Source organism: Camelus ferus, chromosome 17 (genome assembly GCF_009834535.1).
Source record: "Camelus ferus isolate YT-003-E chromosome 17, BCGSAC_Cfer_1.0, whole genome shotgun sequence".
Lineage (NCBI taxonomy): Eukaryota > Metazoa > Chordata > Mammalia > Artiodactyla > Camelidae > Camelus > Camelus ferus.
In genome coordinates this window covers 2,030,221-2,048,923 of record NC_045712.1, presented here as the reverse complement: position 1 = coordinate 2,048,923, position 18,703 = coordinate 2,030,221, and the positions used below count along the sequence as shown (strand labels likewise).

General features: G+C 39.6%; 1 protein-coding gene across 2 annotated transcripts in view; it reads right to left on the bottom strand.

The window, feature by feature from the left end:
- Window positions 1-3,626: 3,626 nt before the first annotated feature.
- SUMF1 (sulfatase modifying factor 1) overlaps window positions 3,627-18,703 on the bottom strand; it is a 77,616-nt gene continuing 62,539 nt past the window's right edge. For both annotated transcript variants that reach the window (XM_032458046.1, XM_032458047.1), the window contains 2 exons: window positions 12,972-13,031; window positions 3,627-4,748 (listed from right to left, as the gene is read on the bottom strand). In XM_032458046.1, the coding sequence (XP_032313937.1) occupies window positions 4,638-4,748; window positions 12,972-13,031 (171 nt within the window). In that variant the 3' untranslated portion in view covers window positions 3,627-4,637. The remainder of the gene's footprint in view (window positions 4,749-12,971; window positions 13,032-18,703) is intronic.

The following is an 18,703-nucleotide window of genomic DNA, read 5'->3' as shown; positions in this document are numbered from 1 at the left end:
TCTACACTGGAATTTGACACAACATTGTAAAATGACTATAACTCAATAAAAAATGTTTAAAAAAAAAAGGCGGGGAGGGAGGTGTTAAAAAAGAAAAGTAAATGTCTACATTGATGCAGATCCGCATTTCATTTTAAGCTGTAGGCTGAACATGCAAAGTCTGAGGCCTCTATGTAATCTGACATCTTCCAAGAAGGAAATAACACTCTTGATCATCATTACCATCACTCCCCATTCCCTACCCCCATCTAATCATGTTTACAAGGCTTTAAAAAGATTAAACTTGCTCCCTACTCAGCCTATCATGTACACCCTTGAAAACAAATTAATATCATCGAGGATTCAAGATCAAAGCAGACTGGAGAACAAACCTGAAATTTCCTTCATGCTTCAATGAGACAAAAAATGAATGAGACGCATAGACCCAATATATAAGCTCTTGGAAAAGGGAACCCCTTGACATTGTTGTTGGGAATGTAGTTTGCTACATCCATTATGGAAAACAGTATGGAGATGCCTCAAAAAACTAAAAATAGACTTACCATATGATCCAGCAATCCAACTCCTGGACATATATCCAGAGGGAGCTCTAATTTGAAAAGATGCATGCATCACGATGTTCACAGCAGCCCAATTTCAATAGCCAAGACATGGAAGCAACCTAAATGTCCATCAACAGATGACTGGATAAAGAAGTTTTGGTATATTTATACAATGGAATACTATTCAGCCATAAAAAAGAATAAAATAATGCCATCTGTAGCAACATGGATGGACCTGGAGATCGTCAATCTAAGTAAAGTAAGCCAGAAAAAGAAAAATACCATATGATATCACTTGTATGTGGAAACTAAAAAAAAAAAAACAGACACAAATGAACTTACTTACAAAACAGCAACAGACTCACACACATGGAAAACAAAAACAAACTTATGGTTCCCAGAAGGGAAAGGGGGTAGGAAGGGATAAACCGGGAGTTTGAGATTTGTAGATACTAACCACTATATATAAAATACATACACCAGTTTCTACTGTATAGCACAGGGAAATATATTCAATTCTTGTAGTAACCTATAATGTAAAAGAATATGAAAAGGAATGTATGTATGTATGTATATGTATGACTAAAACATGCTGTACACCAGAAATTGATACAACATTGTAAACTGTCTATATACTTCAATTAAAAATACATATGAGCTCCTGAAAAACAAACAAACCACAACAACAACAAACAGAGTTTCAATACTAGTATTGGCACAGCAACCAAGTAATCTGGTGTGCTATGATGAATACTTCTTTAATGCAGAAATAGCTCATAAGTGATCAATAAACAGAGATTAGAAGAGGGTAGAATGTCAGGTTGGGGTATACGTGATTTAAAATGTGTTTTGATACAGTGAGGAGGAAACTTTCCTGTAATTTAAAAGAAAACTTTAGCAACAGATGAAGACCTCGAAAAAAAAATTTTTTTTTAATCCTATGAAAGTACAAGTAGTCTTTTATTTAGTGGCTTCAAAATTGCTAAAATTTGCCCTGTGTTAATTAAACTCTTTGAAAATCTGACAGTTCAAAGAAAGACACTACAGCAATCCCACTCCTAGACATATATCTATAAAAGATGAGAACTCTAATTTGAAAAGATACATGCACCCCAGTGTTCACAGTGGCACTATTTCAATTGCCAACACATGCAAGCAATCTAAATGTCCACTGAAAGATGAATGGTAAAGATGTGGTATATACACACAATGGACTATTACTCAGCCATAAAAAAGAATGAAAGAATCCCATTTGCAGCAACATGGATGGACCTTGAGACTTTCATACTAAGTTAAGTAAATCAGACAGAGAAAGACAAATATCATATATTACTCATATGTGGAATCTAAAAATATAATACAAATGAACTTATTTACAAAACAGAAATAGACTCAGACATGGAAAACAAATTTAGGGTTACCAAAAGGGAAAGAGGGGAGAGGGATAAACTAGCAGTTTGGGATTAACAGATACACACCACAATATATGAAGTAGATAAACAAGGACCTACTGTATAGCACAGGGAACTATATTCGGTATCTTGTAATAACCTACATTAGAAAGGAATCTGAAAAAGAATATATATATATCACTTTGCTGTATACCTGAAATTAAGACAACATTGTAAATCAATTATTCTTCAATAAAAAGAAAGTAAACAATAAGTTGCCCCCCCAAAAAAAACTATAAAAACACTGTTCCCCCACCTTAAAAAAAGACTGATGCAGAAGTCTAAACCCCAATCAGATCTTTACTTTTGATGGAAGTGGTCTCCATTAAAAGCAAATGCCATTAAAAATCTACAGCTTGGAGAAAGAAGAAGGAGGAGCCCCAGGGCTTGATGCTGGTGGCAAATGCCACTGCAGACTTAACTGAGCTATGGGTTTTGCTAGGATAATTATTATTTTTCTTAGTGCTCAGGTTACAAAGTTCCTTAAGATTTGACTGTTCTGCCCCTACCTCTATTTTTCCCTTATGCTCTGTATTTTTTACCTGAGATTTCGTAGGAGGTGAAGTTTTTCAGGAACGCATACATGGCATTAAAGCTGCAAATTATTATACTACAATCTTGTTGGTCTGTCCATAGGTCAACATGCAGTACTAAACACTAGTGGCCACAGTTGTCTGTAGTCTGGTGCACTCTGCAGTTAGTAACCTAGAAATGTGGTTCTTAAATAAAGAGTTTGTCAGGATTTCATTTTAAATGCTTTCTAACATTATGTTGCTGCTAAAAATACAATTCTAAAGACTAAGCCAAAAGCACACCCCCAAATATTTATGCAATATAACATTAATTACCAGGAGAAGAATCCAAAATATACACACCAAAAGGGCAACCACATAAAAAAATATAAGCAGGTGGGAGGTAACAAGTGAAAACAGAAACTGTGCTTGAATAGTGGTGACTCTAAGAGTAAAATACCTTATTTCTTCCATTAGCTTTTTCAATTAAGCAAATGCTTTTTTTGTTTGCTGTGCCTGGAATCAATCATCAATTGGTGAAAGTTTGTAAAGAAATATTTTACATATACAAAGTGACAGGTAAACAAATGTGGCCCCAGCCACACGACTGTTTTTCCAAATCAATGTTTTAACATGAGGAGGCTAGGCACAAAAGTAGCAATGAGGACTCAATCAAACCCTTATGAATATTATCTAAAACAATACTTTTTGAACAACTAACATAAAGACGAGGCAGTACTCTCAAATGACATGTTGGATATGGATCTGGGGTCTTCTGGGACTGGGAAATCAGGCTGGGATCCTGATGACGGGGACCTCTGGCTGGAAGCCATCACTCTAGAACAAGGTGCTCTCTGGCATGTGTGGTACAGGATGGAGGCACAGCCCTTGACTTTGTCTCATCAACTGAGGCCCGAAGCAGCAAGGTCATAATAAGGTTCCTGGCAGAACAGCCTTGCTTTTTGGAATAAAAATTCCCACAAACTGCTCACCTATCAAAGTTACCAAGTAGCTAACGGACATGAAATTTTCTTAGCAAACTAAACACATACCTACCGCAAAGTCATTTCTTTAAAAGAAAACTCAACAGAGGGAAACAGAAAAGGAGCCAATGAGTGAAGGCTGATTTAGCAGATACCAGTTTATTTGACATAGTGCATGATCCAAAGCATCTGATAGCCAACAAGGTTTCCTACGTCCCTATTACAAAATACTGGATACCCTGAATACAGTTAATTCAAGGTTCTCGTTCCTTTTCTCCTACACCTAGAATTAAATGGGTTTCTCCATGTAGCACACATTTCACATTCACTAAAGGCTTTGGGGAGAGGGGGAAATAGGGTATAACTGCCCCCTGAACCAAAGGCACTTAATGTTAAAAGATAAAGCACAGTAGAGTCACCCCACAGACATTCCTGCGCGTTCAGACTGCTGAACTCCAGCACACATCAGTGGCCCAAGTGGGATTCATCATAGTGACGTAAAAGACACTGATTTCCTTGGAAAAACAAAGTGCAGTATGAATATAAAGACTCATCACCGCCACCGCCACCCCCACCCCCGACCCTTTTCTGAAAATAATATATGAGAACAAATATTTTACATGATTAGTATGACCCAAGGTTCACACGTGGAAAAAAAATAGCTAAAAAATAATCTGTCATAAATTCTCACTATGAAGTCACGATAGAATCTTCTATACTCAGAGAATTTGCGAGTTGGGAGAGAGCTTCAGAGATCTTGTTGTGCATCCCCTCACTGGTCAGATGAGGTCACTGAGGCCCAGGAAGGTCGAGTGTGGGACCCCAGGGTCTAGTCCCAGTGGCTGAGCCCAGATAGAACACAGGCCTCCTAAAGCCTCGGTCAGGGCACCCTCCAACCTCCTTCCTCTTTAAAATGCTCTCAAAAGTAAAACACGGCGATGATGTCCAGAAATACACCACACGATAAAGCGCATATGCTGATGCAGGTCAGCGATTTGGTCTCGCAACTCGGTTCCTTTGGCCATCGGGCAGGTAGGTAACCCACCTTGGGTGGGAATTCTTCACAGGAGGTTGTTCAGCGTTCAGAGGGAAGCCACCTTCAGGTGAGACACAACTTCTTCTCAGATTCGGGAAGGCTCTTCTCGGCTCTTAGCCTGTGTTGGGCAGGCGGTCGGCTGCACAGCGGAATCCCAGATTCGAAGCAGAGCTGTCGGGTGTGTTCTGGCTTCGAGCAGCACAGCGATACCTATAGCAGTAGGACTGCGCAGAAAGAACAGGTGAGTGCTCTCAGGCTCTCGGCTGAAGGCTCCAAACTGTCAGATTCACAATGTACCCAAGACTCAGCTATAGAGAAGTCATGTCTACCTGGTAGACAGTGCCTCCCCCACAGACACCTGCCTTCTGCACACTCTGCATGTATGTTTCAAAAAAGGCAGCACTTCCAGAGTTCACCATATTATCCAATGTCCTTTACGTTATAAACATGACATAGATACAGTACAAAGATTACTTAGTTTAAAAAAAAAAAGGTAACAACCACTTGTTACATGAGTTACGGCACATCCAGATGTTAGACTAGCAAACAGCCATCAAAAGGCATGCTTTTATGTAACATTTAATGGCATAGGAATTTCTCCAGATACAGTGTCAAATCCAAAAGACAGAATACAAAACTACATGTGGTATGATCTCAATCTAGACAATCACATATGCCAAAGAAAAAAAGACTGGAAGATGCAAAACGGACTGCAACCCAAACAGAAGTTATCCTCCAGCAGTGGAGTGTTAAATTTCCTACAGTAAATATATTACTTTTATAATCTGAAAAGTTATTTTCACATTTAGAAACCAAGTAATACAGCTAAATGGCAATTGGGAAAATATTAATTAAGAACATTAAGATATTATTTAATATCCAGCAGTTGGCAAAAATTGAACAGCAAGCCCAGGAAGGTCAAGAGTAGGAAAGGCTGTGGAAAGCACCTCTTCTTAACACACTGCTTTTGGACTTTAAATCATAACAACTCATAAAGCTATACAGTTTTGTGTGGGGGATTTGTTTTGCATTAATTTGTAACAGCAGAGTATGGGATACACATACGCACAAACACACACAGACACCAAGCACACCAGGCGTGGGGCCAGATGCTTTCATTAGTTATTTCCTTTGATCACAGCAGCCCAAAGGAATGAAAAGAGTTACCCTAGATGACACTGTTGTTAAAAGAAGTAGAATTTGAACCCAGGTCTAACTGGTGTGCTTGCCTCCCTAGCAAGAGTCTGTACTCCTAGATGGAAAGGTCTCACATCTCCGGCTTCTCTTCCAGCCCCGATATATTCTCCTGCATGTGTACACATCCTTGCACATATGAGAAAGCCTAACATATATCTCTGTCCGCCTACTAGATATTCAGTGACTAACCACAGATTACTTGATTCAAACACTTCAAAAGCTTCTGTATTCCCTTAATAACCATGCATGGAACTCTTACCCTAAGATTATTCTCGGATTCAAAATAACAGAGAATGAAAATAAACTAGGTGTCCTGTTCAAGAGCATCAGCTCTGACTTCGCCCCGTGAAGTCAAAATCCCTGCCTGCTGGTTACAGACACTGCGCAAAGAATCAGGTAGAATAACCTTGGAAGTCATGAAGGAGAGGTAATTCATGGGGGGAGGAAATAGGTCAGCATGAAAGAGGTGGTATTTTTCCTTAATCCTTATTATTCTCCTTTGTTTCACAAAAGTTGAGTGTTTCTAATCTTCATAAAAATTATCTCTAACACTGACAAAGAAATTCGCTGGAGTACTTCCACCATGTGGGAAAAAAAAAAAGACAAAAAAGACACGGTGCCCTGTCTTTTATAGATAGTGAAACAAAAGCAACCCATTTTCTCATTTTCCCTGTGGCCAGGGAGGAATGCAACATAGTACCAATATTCAGGCAGGCAGAGGGGAAACAAATGAAAAATATGCCTGAAATAATGAGAAAAGTGACGGCATCTGCTGCGACCTGTGACTGGCACACAAGGGAGCTCTAACCTGATGAGAGGTGAGCACGCAAGCAGACGCAGCAGAAGCTCTGTTCCAAGGAGGGCCTACCCACTGGGCTGCTGTGAGGCAACAACACGGTGGAACTTCTAGAACCAAGCTCCCGTGGATAACGCAGGGCCCCACACCCCCAGTGCATGTAGTGAACTCCACATGGAGCGAGAATCGAGTTCAGGGGGAGGCAGGCTGCCAAGCGGGGCCATTTCTGTTCTGTAACTGTACCACACAAAACAAAAAACAATCGAGCATTTCCTGAGTGCCTCCTGTGTACACTGTCCCGCTGGAGATCACAGGCTGGTGGAGGAAACTGATTATACATCTAACACTACAAATAAAGTAGGGTTAAAAGATACTAAGGTTATTACTGATTCAGGGAAAGAAATGGTTGCTTATGGAATGTCAAAGTTTGAACTTGGCCACAGTGGGATTTACATGATGATGGCAGTGGTCTTCTGACTTGAGTATACAGAAGAACAGCCTGGAGAGCTCGTGTAAATACCTATTCCTAGGCCACAAACCCAGAGATTCTGAGTCAGTGAGTCTGGTGTCGGGTCCAAGAATCTGCATTTCTTTTCTTTTTTTTTTTGGTGGGGGAGGTAATTAGGTTTATTTATTTTCTTTTTAGAGGAGGTACTGGGGATTGAACCCAGGACCACATGCATGCTAAGCATGCGCTCAACCACTTGACCTATATACCCTCCCCACCAGAACCTGCATTTCTAACAAGCTAATGCTATGGGCCCAGGGGCCACAGATTGAGTAGCACTGATTTACAGGACTTAGAAGTGGAGGAAAGAAGGTATGTTAAGTGGAGAAATAATGACATCAGAGGCATGAAAATGGAAAAATCCAGGCAAGTTAAGAGGAAAGCAAGGCCGTAGCCTGATAGCGTCAGAGCACAGTTCATTGATTCATTAAATATTTGCGAGTGTACAACCTGCTAGATGCGACGCTAGGCATGAGGGATACAATGTGGAACAAGACAACGCACCTGTTATCGGGAGGCTCGCACTCAACAGCGGGTAGTCAGACAATAAACCAATAAATCTGTGATTGTTTCTGGCAGTGGTCAGCTTGGGAGAACGTTAAACAGGGAGAGAGGACTAGGCAAGACTGGGTGGCTACTTAGATAAGGTGGCCCGGGAAGGCTTCTCTGAGGAGGTGCTGTGTGTGCTGAGCTGCTCAAAGATTTGGAGAATGAGAATTCCAGGCAAAAGCAGTGACGGGTAGAGAGGATCAAAGATAAAAAGCAGGAAACGTGGGTGGATAAAAAGGATAGAGTCACATTAAAGGCAGTCTTCTCAGCAGAAAGAGACATTTGGGCTTGACACAAATGGAAATATGACAAACATTTTGCTAATTTACTCACTGGAAAGGGCAAAAATCCAAGACTCATTAGTTATTTAACCTTACACAAAGCCTTTCTGAATCTGCTTCCAAATCGATAAAATGGGGCTATTAATGGAATAATGTCAAAGTGTTTCATCATATCTTACGCAAAAAGTAAAGCCCTAAACACGTGAAGGTGTTCATTATTTCTTGTTACTTAATAATGAACACAACATTCTTAATTAAAGGGACTGACTTTGCTTTTAACCTTTTTCAGGTAACCTGCTTCCTCACTAAAACAGCAGGGTTTTGAGCCTGCTTCCTTGCAGGTCTTAGAGATCATATGTTGGAAAGACGGTAATACCTTTGCCAGCAAGGGAATGTGGTTATACATTTGCTACAAAAATATGAAAATTATGTGCTATATAAATAGGATAGTTGAGGGGGTATCTCTGGTGACAAGGCACAGGACTGAGGTCTTTGTTGGATGGCATATTTCTATATGCAATTTATCTCTCAAATTATATAATAAACTATTTTAAAATTAGATATTCATATGCCACAAAGTGCAGGCTATAGCAATTCTGATGAACTGTGCTTGCCTGGAGCACTGTGTTCAGAAGGATTCTGAGGCTGTGCTGTAAGATAGTAGAAAAGAAATCCATAATATATAAGAGATTTTTACTATAGCCATATTTGAAGGCCCTGATACATACAACATAATTCCCTTTGGGGAAGAATAACTAAAAGTGCACCAAAAAGTTTGGTAGAATACTATTAATAAGTTTCTTTAGAAAGCAGGGTGAATAAATTTTATTTTTATGCATATTTATTATTTTCTAATTTTTGTGCAATGAAAATCTTTTGTTTGCATAACAAAAAAACTTAAAATCACTTACAACAAAACGAGCTAGTCCTTTACTGGATCACAGCAGTACCTAAAATGTTCCATTAAACTAAATGATGAAGAACTAAACCCTAAGAAGCAAGACTCGCTACAAGTTAGTGTTGAGATGTCAGGACCATCCTATAAGAAAACAGTCAATTCACATTATCATTCCAATTCAAATGTACTCATTCACTTGGCAAACATTTATTAATAAGTAGTTCATTTTAAATTCCAATAATGGGCAACTAATGAAATACGTAATGAAAGAGGAAAATGGCCCGATTTTAAATGTCCTCATTACTCTTTCCTTTTTTCCAACTCTACTTTTAGCAGCAAAAGTTGTTATTAATGATATTAGGTCTTTGAGTGGCTGAAATATGGGTCATTTTATTAATTAAGAACAGAGGTAGTGATGAGGACCTGTTTTAGCCCCATTTCCTCAAAACGGCTAATTACTACGTGAAATTGATTTCGATACCTGCCCTAAGAATGTGATCCTGGATTCAGGAGCAAGCCGTTTAAGATAATGACTTACCAGCCTTGGGGCTCTGAAGTCAAGCAGGACGGCCATATGGTTTTTATGAGAGGAAGACTTTTAGCGATAAAGAAGCGTTTTAAGGTAATTGTAGCTCATTAGGAATAAAATCATCATGGAAAAATCATACAGCAGAACCTAGGTCTCTCGATTTCCCATCCATTGCTCTTGCCACTGACACTTGATCAACCCCTTTTGCTAATAATCTTGATGTAAAGTGGTGAGGTTGGGGGCAGCGGGAGTAAGGATTTCCTCCGTGTTGTCGGTTGGGCTAAAGACCCCACAGGGATTAATCTAACAACATTCAAGAACAACTAATATTTCTTGAGTGCTTACTATGTGAACTCTTCTAAGAACGTCACATGTATTAAGTGATTTAATCCTCCCAATAATCCTGAGGTAGGTATTAGCATCTGTATCACAAGGAAAAAACTGAGGCACAGGTATGCTAACAGTATGCCTAATGTCACACGGCTTATAAATGCAAATCCAGGATCGTAGCCTTTTCGATCCAATTCCAAAATCTGTGCTCTTAACGCAACGCCACGTTGCCTCATAGTTTTTCTTTGTGCCCTCTTCCCCTCATAGAAGCCATACTTTAGATGGACTTTTGAAAAGTTATGAATAATTCATGAGAGTTCACTTCAGTCACGCAAACTGGCCTTGGCCCACGATCAAAAGTCAGTCACCTTCTAATCAGGGTGATTTTCTTCAAAATGAACTACATTATTCTTTCTTTCTTTTTATTGATTTTCTTTCTTTTATTGATGCTCACCTGTGCCATAAGAATCATTTCCAGGATTCTTCCTGTCTACTTAGCAGAGCATTCGCTGGTTCTTTATTTTATAGGGAAGATGGGGGTAGAACAATCTTACTACAATAAAGATGGTGGTTAAGAATGATGGTGTTAGCAGCAACTAACTTTTACAGAGTCTTTACCATGAGCTAGGCACTGTACCAAGTGCTTATATACTCTGGTCCATCTACTCCTCCTAAGAATTTTACAGTCGGTGCAATTATGATATATATTTTATAAATGCAAAAACTGAGGCTTAGAAAGGTTAAGTAATTTGCCCAAGGTCACAGGCAAAGAATAGCGAAGAGCAGTTACAGAACTCCAACTCAGATCTAATTCTAGAGTCCACATCTTAATGTATTTAGTTATAGCTGCCACTCTTAATCTAGTGGAAAAAATAAGTACTCTGAAGTAATCCACAACCAACACTATGCTGTTTTCCTGACCTCACCAAAATAACCAGACTGAGATCAAAGACCTACATCATCTGCAATTAATTTAACCAAGATCCTGGAGCTACCATTTCTCTCTGAAAAATCCCATGGATCCTACTCAGGGTTGTCACTCTATTCTCTCTTTGGAATACTCTCTCCATCACTCTGAGCCTGACTAAATTAAAACTTATCCTTCAGGGTGACTAAGAAAAGTTAAAAGATGTATAAATATAAACTCTAATACATTATAACTAAGTGGATGTAGTCCAGGAAGACAAGGATGGTTTAAAATTTGAAAATTGAAAACAATGATTATAACTCACCATATTAACAGACTGAAAAAGAAAAACCATACAAACATCTCAATAGCTGCAGAAAAAGCATCTGGCAAAATCCACATCCACTTCTGATAAAAACTCAAAAATCTAGGAACAGAAGGAAACTTGCTCAAGCTGATAAAGGGTGTCTCTGAAAACATGGTAGCTAATATCATAGCTAACAGTGAAAAGTTTAATGTTTTTCCCCTAAGATCAAAAATTAGGTAAGAATGTCTGTTCTTACCATTCCTATTTGACAATATGCTGGTGGTTCTAGCAAATGCATTAAGCAAGAAAAAGTAATGAAAGACATCCAGATTTAAAAGGAAGAAGTAAAATTGTCTATATTCATAGGCAGTATAACTATCTATGTAGAAAATACAGTAAAATTTACAAAAATATTACTAATATAGATGAGTTTAACAAGGTTGCATGACACAAGATAAATATACAAAAACCAACTGCACCATGTAAATGTAGACATTAAAAACGTAGGTTCAAAGATATTGTAAAAGAATAAACTGGGAAGCTTACAAAAATTTAAAATAAGCAAGAAAAATGAAATGTTAACGTAGACATTCATACGCATGGCACTAGAATATTTTCATGTTCATGCTTAAAATGTTTTTTCAAGCTTCATTTTTTCCACTTATTCTTGAGGAAAAATCTTCTGGTCTTAATTCTTACAGAGTAAATGGAGTCCCAATTAAGGAAAGTGCCATATATCAGAGACATAACTGGTGGCAATTAGGGTTTTGAGATAGTGTTGCACAAAAATAGATTCACCTGTTTTTCATGGAACTCTGGTTCCCCAGCAAGAGGATTCAGATAACAGCTTAGATTAGAGAAAAAATGTGGGGCTACAGACAGGTGAGTATATGAACATTTTAAAGTACTGGGATGACCTGGGTCCATGCTTTTAACTTAAAATTAAAATTAGAATTTTAAAGATAAATTTGTTCACATCTAGTTATAAAGGGAGGTGCAAGGCATAAAGTGAGCTCAACTCTATGAACCACCTAAATAACTATATTAAATATTCTAAGAAATACAGAAGACACAAACACCTACAAAGTCACACATACACATAATGTAAAGAGATTCTCTTTAGGTCAGCGGTTCCCAAACTCTGATGTATATTATCATAACCTTGAGAGCTTTAAAATCCTGATGTCCAGGTCACATTACAGAAAAAAAAATCAAATCAGAATAAGATGAGTGAGGAAATAGACATCAGTATTTTTTATAGATCCCAGATGATTCTAGCATGCAATAAAGTTTGGGAACAACTGTTTTAAGACAAAGTTTGACAATGCCTCTATTATCAAATTAATAACTTAATTTGGAGCCATTACAGGTTGTTTTCAGTCTCTAGCTGCCTAGACTGACTGAAGTACCACGGGACGCTTCTTGCAATAACAATCAGCAAAATGCCATCTTTGCACACGGATAGAAAGACAGAAGCTGAAGTGCTGGAGACACTAAAAATACATGATTTAAAGGAAAAAGGGGAGAGAGGTGGTATTCGATTTCTAAACTCCTTAAAAAGGTTACTCATGAAATGCCAAAGAGAAGAATCATTCTCTGAGACTGGTGCTTAGCTCAGAAAGCACACACTATATGCCTAGAACGCTGGGAATGTTTCCATTCCAGTCTAACACAATCTACCCTCCATTTACAACTCTCACCTTAACCTCAATAGAGAAGCCAGAAATTTACAGGAATCTCAGATAAATTAAGAGTGTGCTTCCAGACTTACATGCTGGAAAAGATATATACCCCATACTGGTTCATGGGACAACAAAGGTCTCTCAGAGGGTAAAGGTACAACAGATGGAATATGGGTGACAGTATGTCATTTACAGCCTCTGCTTCTTGTGCTACTTCTCCCCACGCCTGTGCCCAAGGCTTCAAGGGGGACAGGTGTGTATCAGCAGAAGTAGGGGGTGGGGGGGAGTCTAGGTCAGTGGTAGAACATGTGCTTAGCATGCATGAGGTCCTGGGTTCAATCCCCAGTATCTTCGTTCAAAAAAAAAAAAAAAAAAAAGCAGAAATGGATGGGACATTTTGGGGCCAATGGATCCATAAACCTACTGTTAGAACACCAGGACAGAGTTTAGAGACTTGACTTACCTTATGGCACATGTAGGATCCACCTTTCTTCACTCTGTCTTTCCCAGAAGGGGGGCCTTTCTGTGGATAAAGAGAACGCATTAGTCCAGAGAGCACAGCTGCCCCTCCCACAGTCAGAGGGTCTAATTTAGTCCAACCAGCTCTCTCGGGGTTGCCTAAACTCTCCACACATATTTCGGCCCCTGGGTCTTGCACCGGCACCCACACACCCTCCCTAATGCCCACCCCTCCAAATTCTACATCCCCTGAGGTCCAGCTCAAGTTCTCACCCTTTGATGAAATCTCTGTGACCACCTTAAGCGATCCAACCCCTAAGCCCTACAGTGTTTCTCACCCAGATGCCTAATGAGCTGCTTGGCGGCATCTCTCACATCCCCTTCTTGCGCTGACAGGCCAGTTGATCCTGTATTATAACTGGCCTGCTCAACCAGACTGGCAAGCCTCTTTGAATTACATTTTTAAAATCCTACTGTGCAACATCGAATAAACCCTTTGCTGACTGAATAAATGAATGCGCTTTTTATCTTTTTTTTTTAATTTAGATCAGGTTTACTGAGGTGTAATTTATACACAGTAAACCTTTATACTTTTGAAACTTTCAAATGCACACTTCTGATGAGTTCTGACAAATGTATAGTCATGTAACCACGACCACAATTAAGATACAGAACATAGTTTATCTTTGTCAAAAAAATTTACATAGTGCTTATTATGAACCAGGCATGGTTCTAAGTAGTTTGCAAGTATTAATTGATGTAATTTCCGTTAACAACTTCTGAGGCAGGTTAAGCAAGTGGCAGAATGAGGATCACATGCAGGCAACGTGGCTCCAGAGTCCACAGGGCCTCCAGTTTGGAGACCAAGAGGATAGGAAACGGGGCAGTGCCTAAAAGGAGGCAAGACACAACAGTGGCTGCCACTGGAATGTGAACTGGAGCCACAAAGAGCCAGCCAAGAGGTAAGACTATTTCTTCCAGAGAGGGCTTTGGATAAAAGTGTGATGGGAATGAACACCGTAAACTTCAGTTGCCAAGACGAGAGCCTCACTGCCAGGTAAGCTGTGCAAAGAGGACGTGAGAGTTCCCAGTGCACCGCTGCAACCCAGAACCACTTCTGGGAAGCCTGAGGGGCATAAGAGTTTTTGTTTTCCCCTCGTTATGCAAGAAGTCAACTAAGCACACAGCTGCCTGCTCTTTGTTTACTGCAAATAAGAGCAGGTAGAACAACACCTCCTACCCTAGTTTTCCCTTTCCTTGTCAAAGGCCCAGACAGAAGTGGCAGACATTCAAAGAACCATGTTTGCTCCAAGCATGTGCCAACACACTGGCCTGCAAATGTCAACTTGTGGGCAGAAGTTCATGTTTCCTTCTAAGTATTTCCAGGTACTTAAAAACTGCCACAGACCAAGCCACTGGCTCTTCCTCATTCCACTGCAAGGCCACAGGATTTCCAGGGCCTTAACTGCTTTATGCTACACTAGTAAACTTTTAACAACCACAAATGGGCACTAAAAATGAGAAGAGCTCCATGTGAAAATAATGACTTACCAGCACAGCATTCTCCCCAGGAGTATCTGGAATCTGACAGACATTTACAACAGAATCTGCTGGGTGAGTTTATTATTCTACAAAAGTAGTATAATCACCAAGAATTCACTGAAGCAGAAATGAAAGCACCTGTAACTGTGCAGCGACCCCATAGAATGTCCCCTCTCCTCCACATTAAACTTCTTGCTTGGGAATTCTTGCATTACATTGCTTCCGGTGGTTCTCCACATGCTGTGTTACAATGTACCGAACGGCAGTTTAAATTCTGATGAACGTCTCTCATTGGGTCTGCTATCATGCAAGATTCAATTCTTTTGTCAAGTTAGATCCGAGAACAAGAAGGAGCTGATTTGCCAACAGGAAGGAGTGAGAACAGAACAGCTCCTTTTTCTCGCCATCTCCAAAGAACCAAGTCTGCAATCAATAAAAGTGACACTCATCGGAGTGACACAACACGAATGTGAGTCATCCTGGGCTGACAGGACCACAGCAGATACTACAGTCCTCTAGGTGACTGCTCGGCTGATCCTTCTAAATAAAACTATTTTCACCAGAAAATACCATGACGTAAGATTAGTTACATCTGTTTGAAATGCTTACCACTTTGCCAAGAAAAACAGAAAAATTACTAGGACAGGGTTGAACAGTGTCCCTCCCCCTCACCAAAAATTCATGTTCACTCAGAGCCTCAGAATGTGATCTTATTTGGAAATAGGAACTATGCAGATTTGTAATTTTTCTAAATATTTAAGATGAGGCCATACTGGATTATGACGAACCCTAGATCCAATGACTGGTGTCCTTATAACAGGAGGAGAGGACACGGAGAAGGCCACACGAAGATGGAGACAGAGACTGGAATGATGCAGCTACAGGCCAAGGACTGTCAGGGGTGCCGGTGAATGGCCACCAATGGCAGGAGGAAGAGGCAAAGAAGGATTCTCCCCCAAACTCTGAAGGGAGGATGGCCCTGCCAGGACCTTGACCTTACACTTCTAGCCACCCAGTTTGTGGTGATTTGTTATGACGGCCCTAGGAAACTACTATAAAGGCAAAGTGTCTCCACTTCTATTTGTTAAAGAAAGGGTCAATAAATCAAAATCAATGTTGTCTCTCTACTGCAGGTTAAAACAACTTAAGAAGCTACTGACAGCAGTGTCTGAGTATCTCCTCTTTCTGACTATGTACTTGGTGAGAAGGCAGGCTGCAGTGGCCCACCACCTCCACCACTGCTACTCACAAATCAAAGCGAAGACACAAGCTGAACCCAGGGACTCCGCCCAGAAACAGACGAGTAGATGTGTGAATGTTCTCTCCAAAGGGAGTGCTACTCATCCCTGCTGTACTCTCGGACACCGAAATATGAACAGGTTTCTCATGTTTGGGTGACTGCAAGGAACAACAACAAAAGGAAAAAGAAAAGAAAAAAAAGCAAGTTTCTAAATGTCAGCCCCAGTAATCTCAGGAGGCGAAGGTGCAGCTGAAGTTCTCAGGAGAAGAGATGATGGCACAATGCCCTGAGGGTCAGTGTATGGGAATGGATCCTCGTCTAAAACACCAGGGAAGGCGTAAAGTCTTGAGCTACGAAACAGATCCACCTCAGATGCCACAGAACTGCTCATCAGCAAGCCTGGCTTGTTGAATGAGGAGTAAGCCTGCAGGAAGCGGGGTGACCAGCCTGCTATGGGCGGCCAGGTCCTATTTCACAGGGGCATCAACAATGACATTGTATGTAGTCAACAGATAATTTCTTTTGTTCTAGCTTCCAGTTTGCCGATTTTTTCCCCCTCTGTCTCCTCCATTCTGTCCATTCACAAAGCTTTTACTTTGGTTACTCTATCTTTCAGTTTTAAAATTTGTCCTTAGTTCTCATTTATATCTTCTATTTATTTTTGGAAGCTTTCTATTTTTTTTAATGCTTCAAGTATGTTTATAATTGCTCACTTAAGTATTTTAATCATGGCTGCTTTAAAATCTCTGGCAGATAATTCTAATATCTTTGCCATTTGTGTTAGCATCTATCGATTATCTTTTTTTCATTTAGTTTGGCGTCTTCCTGGTTCTTAGTATGACAAGTCATTATTCAATTGAAACCTAGATAATTTTTATTATGTTACAAGACTCTGGATCTTATTTAAACAGTCTGTTTCAGCTGGCTTTCCCTGATACCACACCAGCAGAAGGGAGGACCTGCCTCGTTACTGCCAGGTGAACCAGAAGTCCAGGTTCCCCACTCAGCCTCCACTGACACCTTATTACCTACTGCTGGAGGAGGTAAGGGTTTTGGCTCCCCACACAGCCTCCACTTAACACCACGGTTCACTGCTGCCAGGCAGTGATGCAAGGCCAGGCTCCCTGCCTGGCCTTCTCTGACACCACCCTAGCAGGGGTGTTACGGCACCTCAGTACAGCCTCATGAGGGTGCAAATCTAGGCTCCTCCCTTGGCATTTGCTGGCATGGGGGAACAGTTTTTTCCATGGTGTTTAGATGGAACAGAGTGGTTTACTGACTAAAAGTTTTCTGTATTGAAAGACTGCCCCTTGGCTGGAGAAAGCAGGCTTTTCTTGGGACTCTTTTGGTCTACATCTCTTGGCATTTGTAGGTTGGTGGCTTCTTCAGCTCCAAGTCCTGGATATATGGGGCAAAAAGGAAATCCACAGAACTCACCACCATGTCACCCCTAGGGTCCCAGGGTCTGCAGCTACCTGCCCTCTTTTCGCCTTTCAGGGAATTCTTATGTTCCTTATAGACGTAGTGTCCAGAGTTTTCAACGTATTTAGTGGGAAGATTAGGAAAATATACGAATATATGTGTATTCTATTTTCCTAGAACCAGAAATCAAACTTCTTTAACATTCATTTTTAAAGGATAATTTTCCTAAATATAGACTTCTTAGTTGATAGTTTTTTCCAGCCCTTTGAATATATCACTCCATCATTTTTTGACTTCCACTGTTTCTCATGAGAAATAAGCCATTAATCACACTGTTGACTAGTGTGATAAGCTGCTTTTCTCTTACTGTTTTCAAGATTTCCTGTCTTTCAGCACTGTGACTAGGACGTATCTATGTGTATTTTTCTTTGTCTTTATCCTAGTTTGCTGAACTTCCTGGATCTGTAGATAATCAAATTTGGTTAAGTATTTAGATCATTTCTTCAGAAATGTTTTGTCCCTTTCTTTCTCCCCTCTCCTTCTGGGACTTCTATTACACGTGTGTCGAAATGCTTGGTTCTGTCACACAGGACTCTGTTGATTTTTCTCCAATTTTTTTTTTCCTCTCTGTTCTTCAGTTTGGAAAATTTCTCTTGATTTACCTTCAAGTTCACTGATCCTTTCTTCTACCATTTCTAATTTGTTATTGAATTCATCTAGGAAATTTTTCATTTCAGTTATTGTATGTTCAATTCTAGAAACTTCACTTGGTTCCTTTTTTTTTTAATCATTTCCATTTGTGTGTTGTGACTCTCTATTTGTTGATTCACATTATATTTTCTACCAATTCTTTGAATATATTTTCCCTTAGTCCTTTAAACATAATAGCTACTTGTAAGTTTTTGTTAAATCCAAAATCTGGGCTTATTCAGTTTCTATTTAACTAATCTTTTCCCATAATATGGGTCACACTCTCCTGTTAGTTTGCATGTTTATTGCTTTTTAGGTGAAAACTAGACATTTCAATGATTTACACACACACACATACATATATATAATAGCAACTTTACGGTCACTCTGGAAGGTCAAGTCTGTCATAAATTCCTTATTACACACATGCTAGTAGTTCTATTTCTGACTGAACCATGATTAAGATAGTTGATAGTTGTTGAAACTGAGTTATGGGTACAGTCACTCTACACTTACTTATTAGTATTTCCATAACAAAATTCTTTAAAAAATATACTTATACACACTAATATAAGCATAGACTCTCTTTATAAAAGGAATCATTAAAGGACTATTAACAATGTTGCCTGAGGAAGAAAGAAAGAAGAGTTTGGGAGACAAAAGTCAGAGATTTGATCTGTGAAATTCACATTCATAAAGTACCCATTTCATTTTTTTTTTAATGAAAAACCAGAACACATTCAGTGCAATAAAAACTAAAATGCTCCATTGTGTATTGTTTCTGCTTCAGTGACACTCAGACATAACACTGTTTATTAAAGCTTAAAGGTATCTCTTATTTT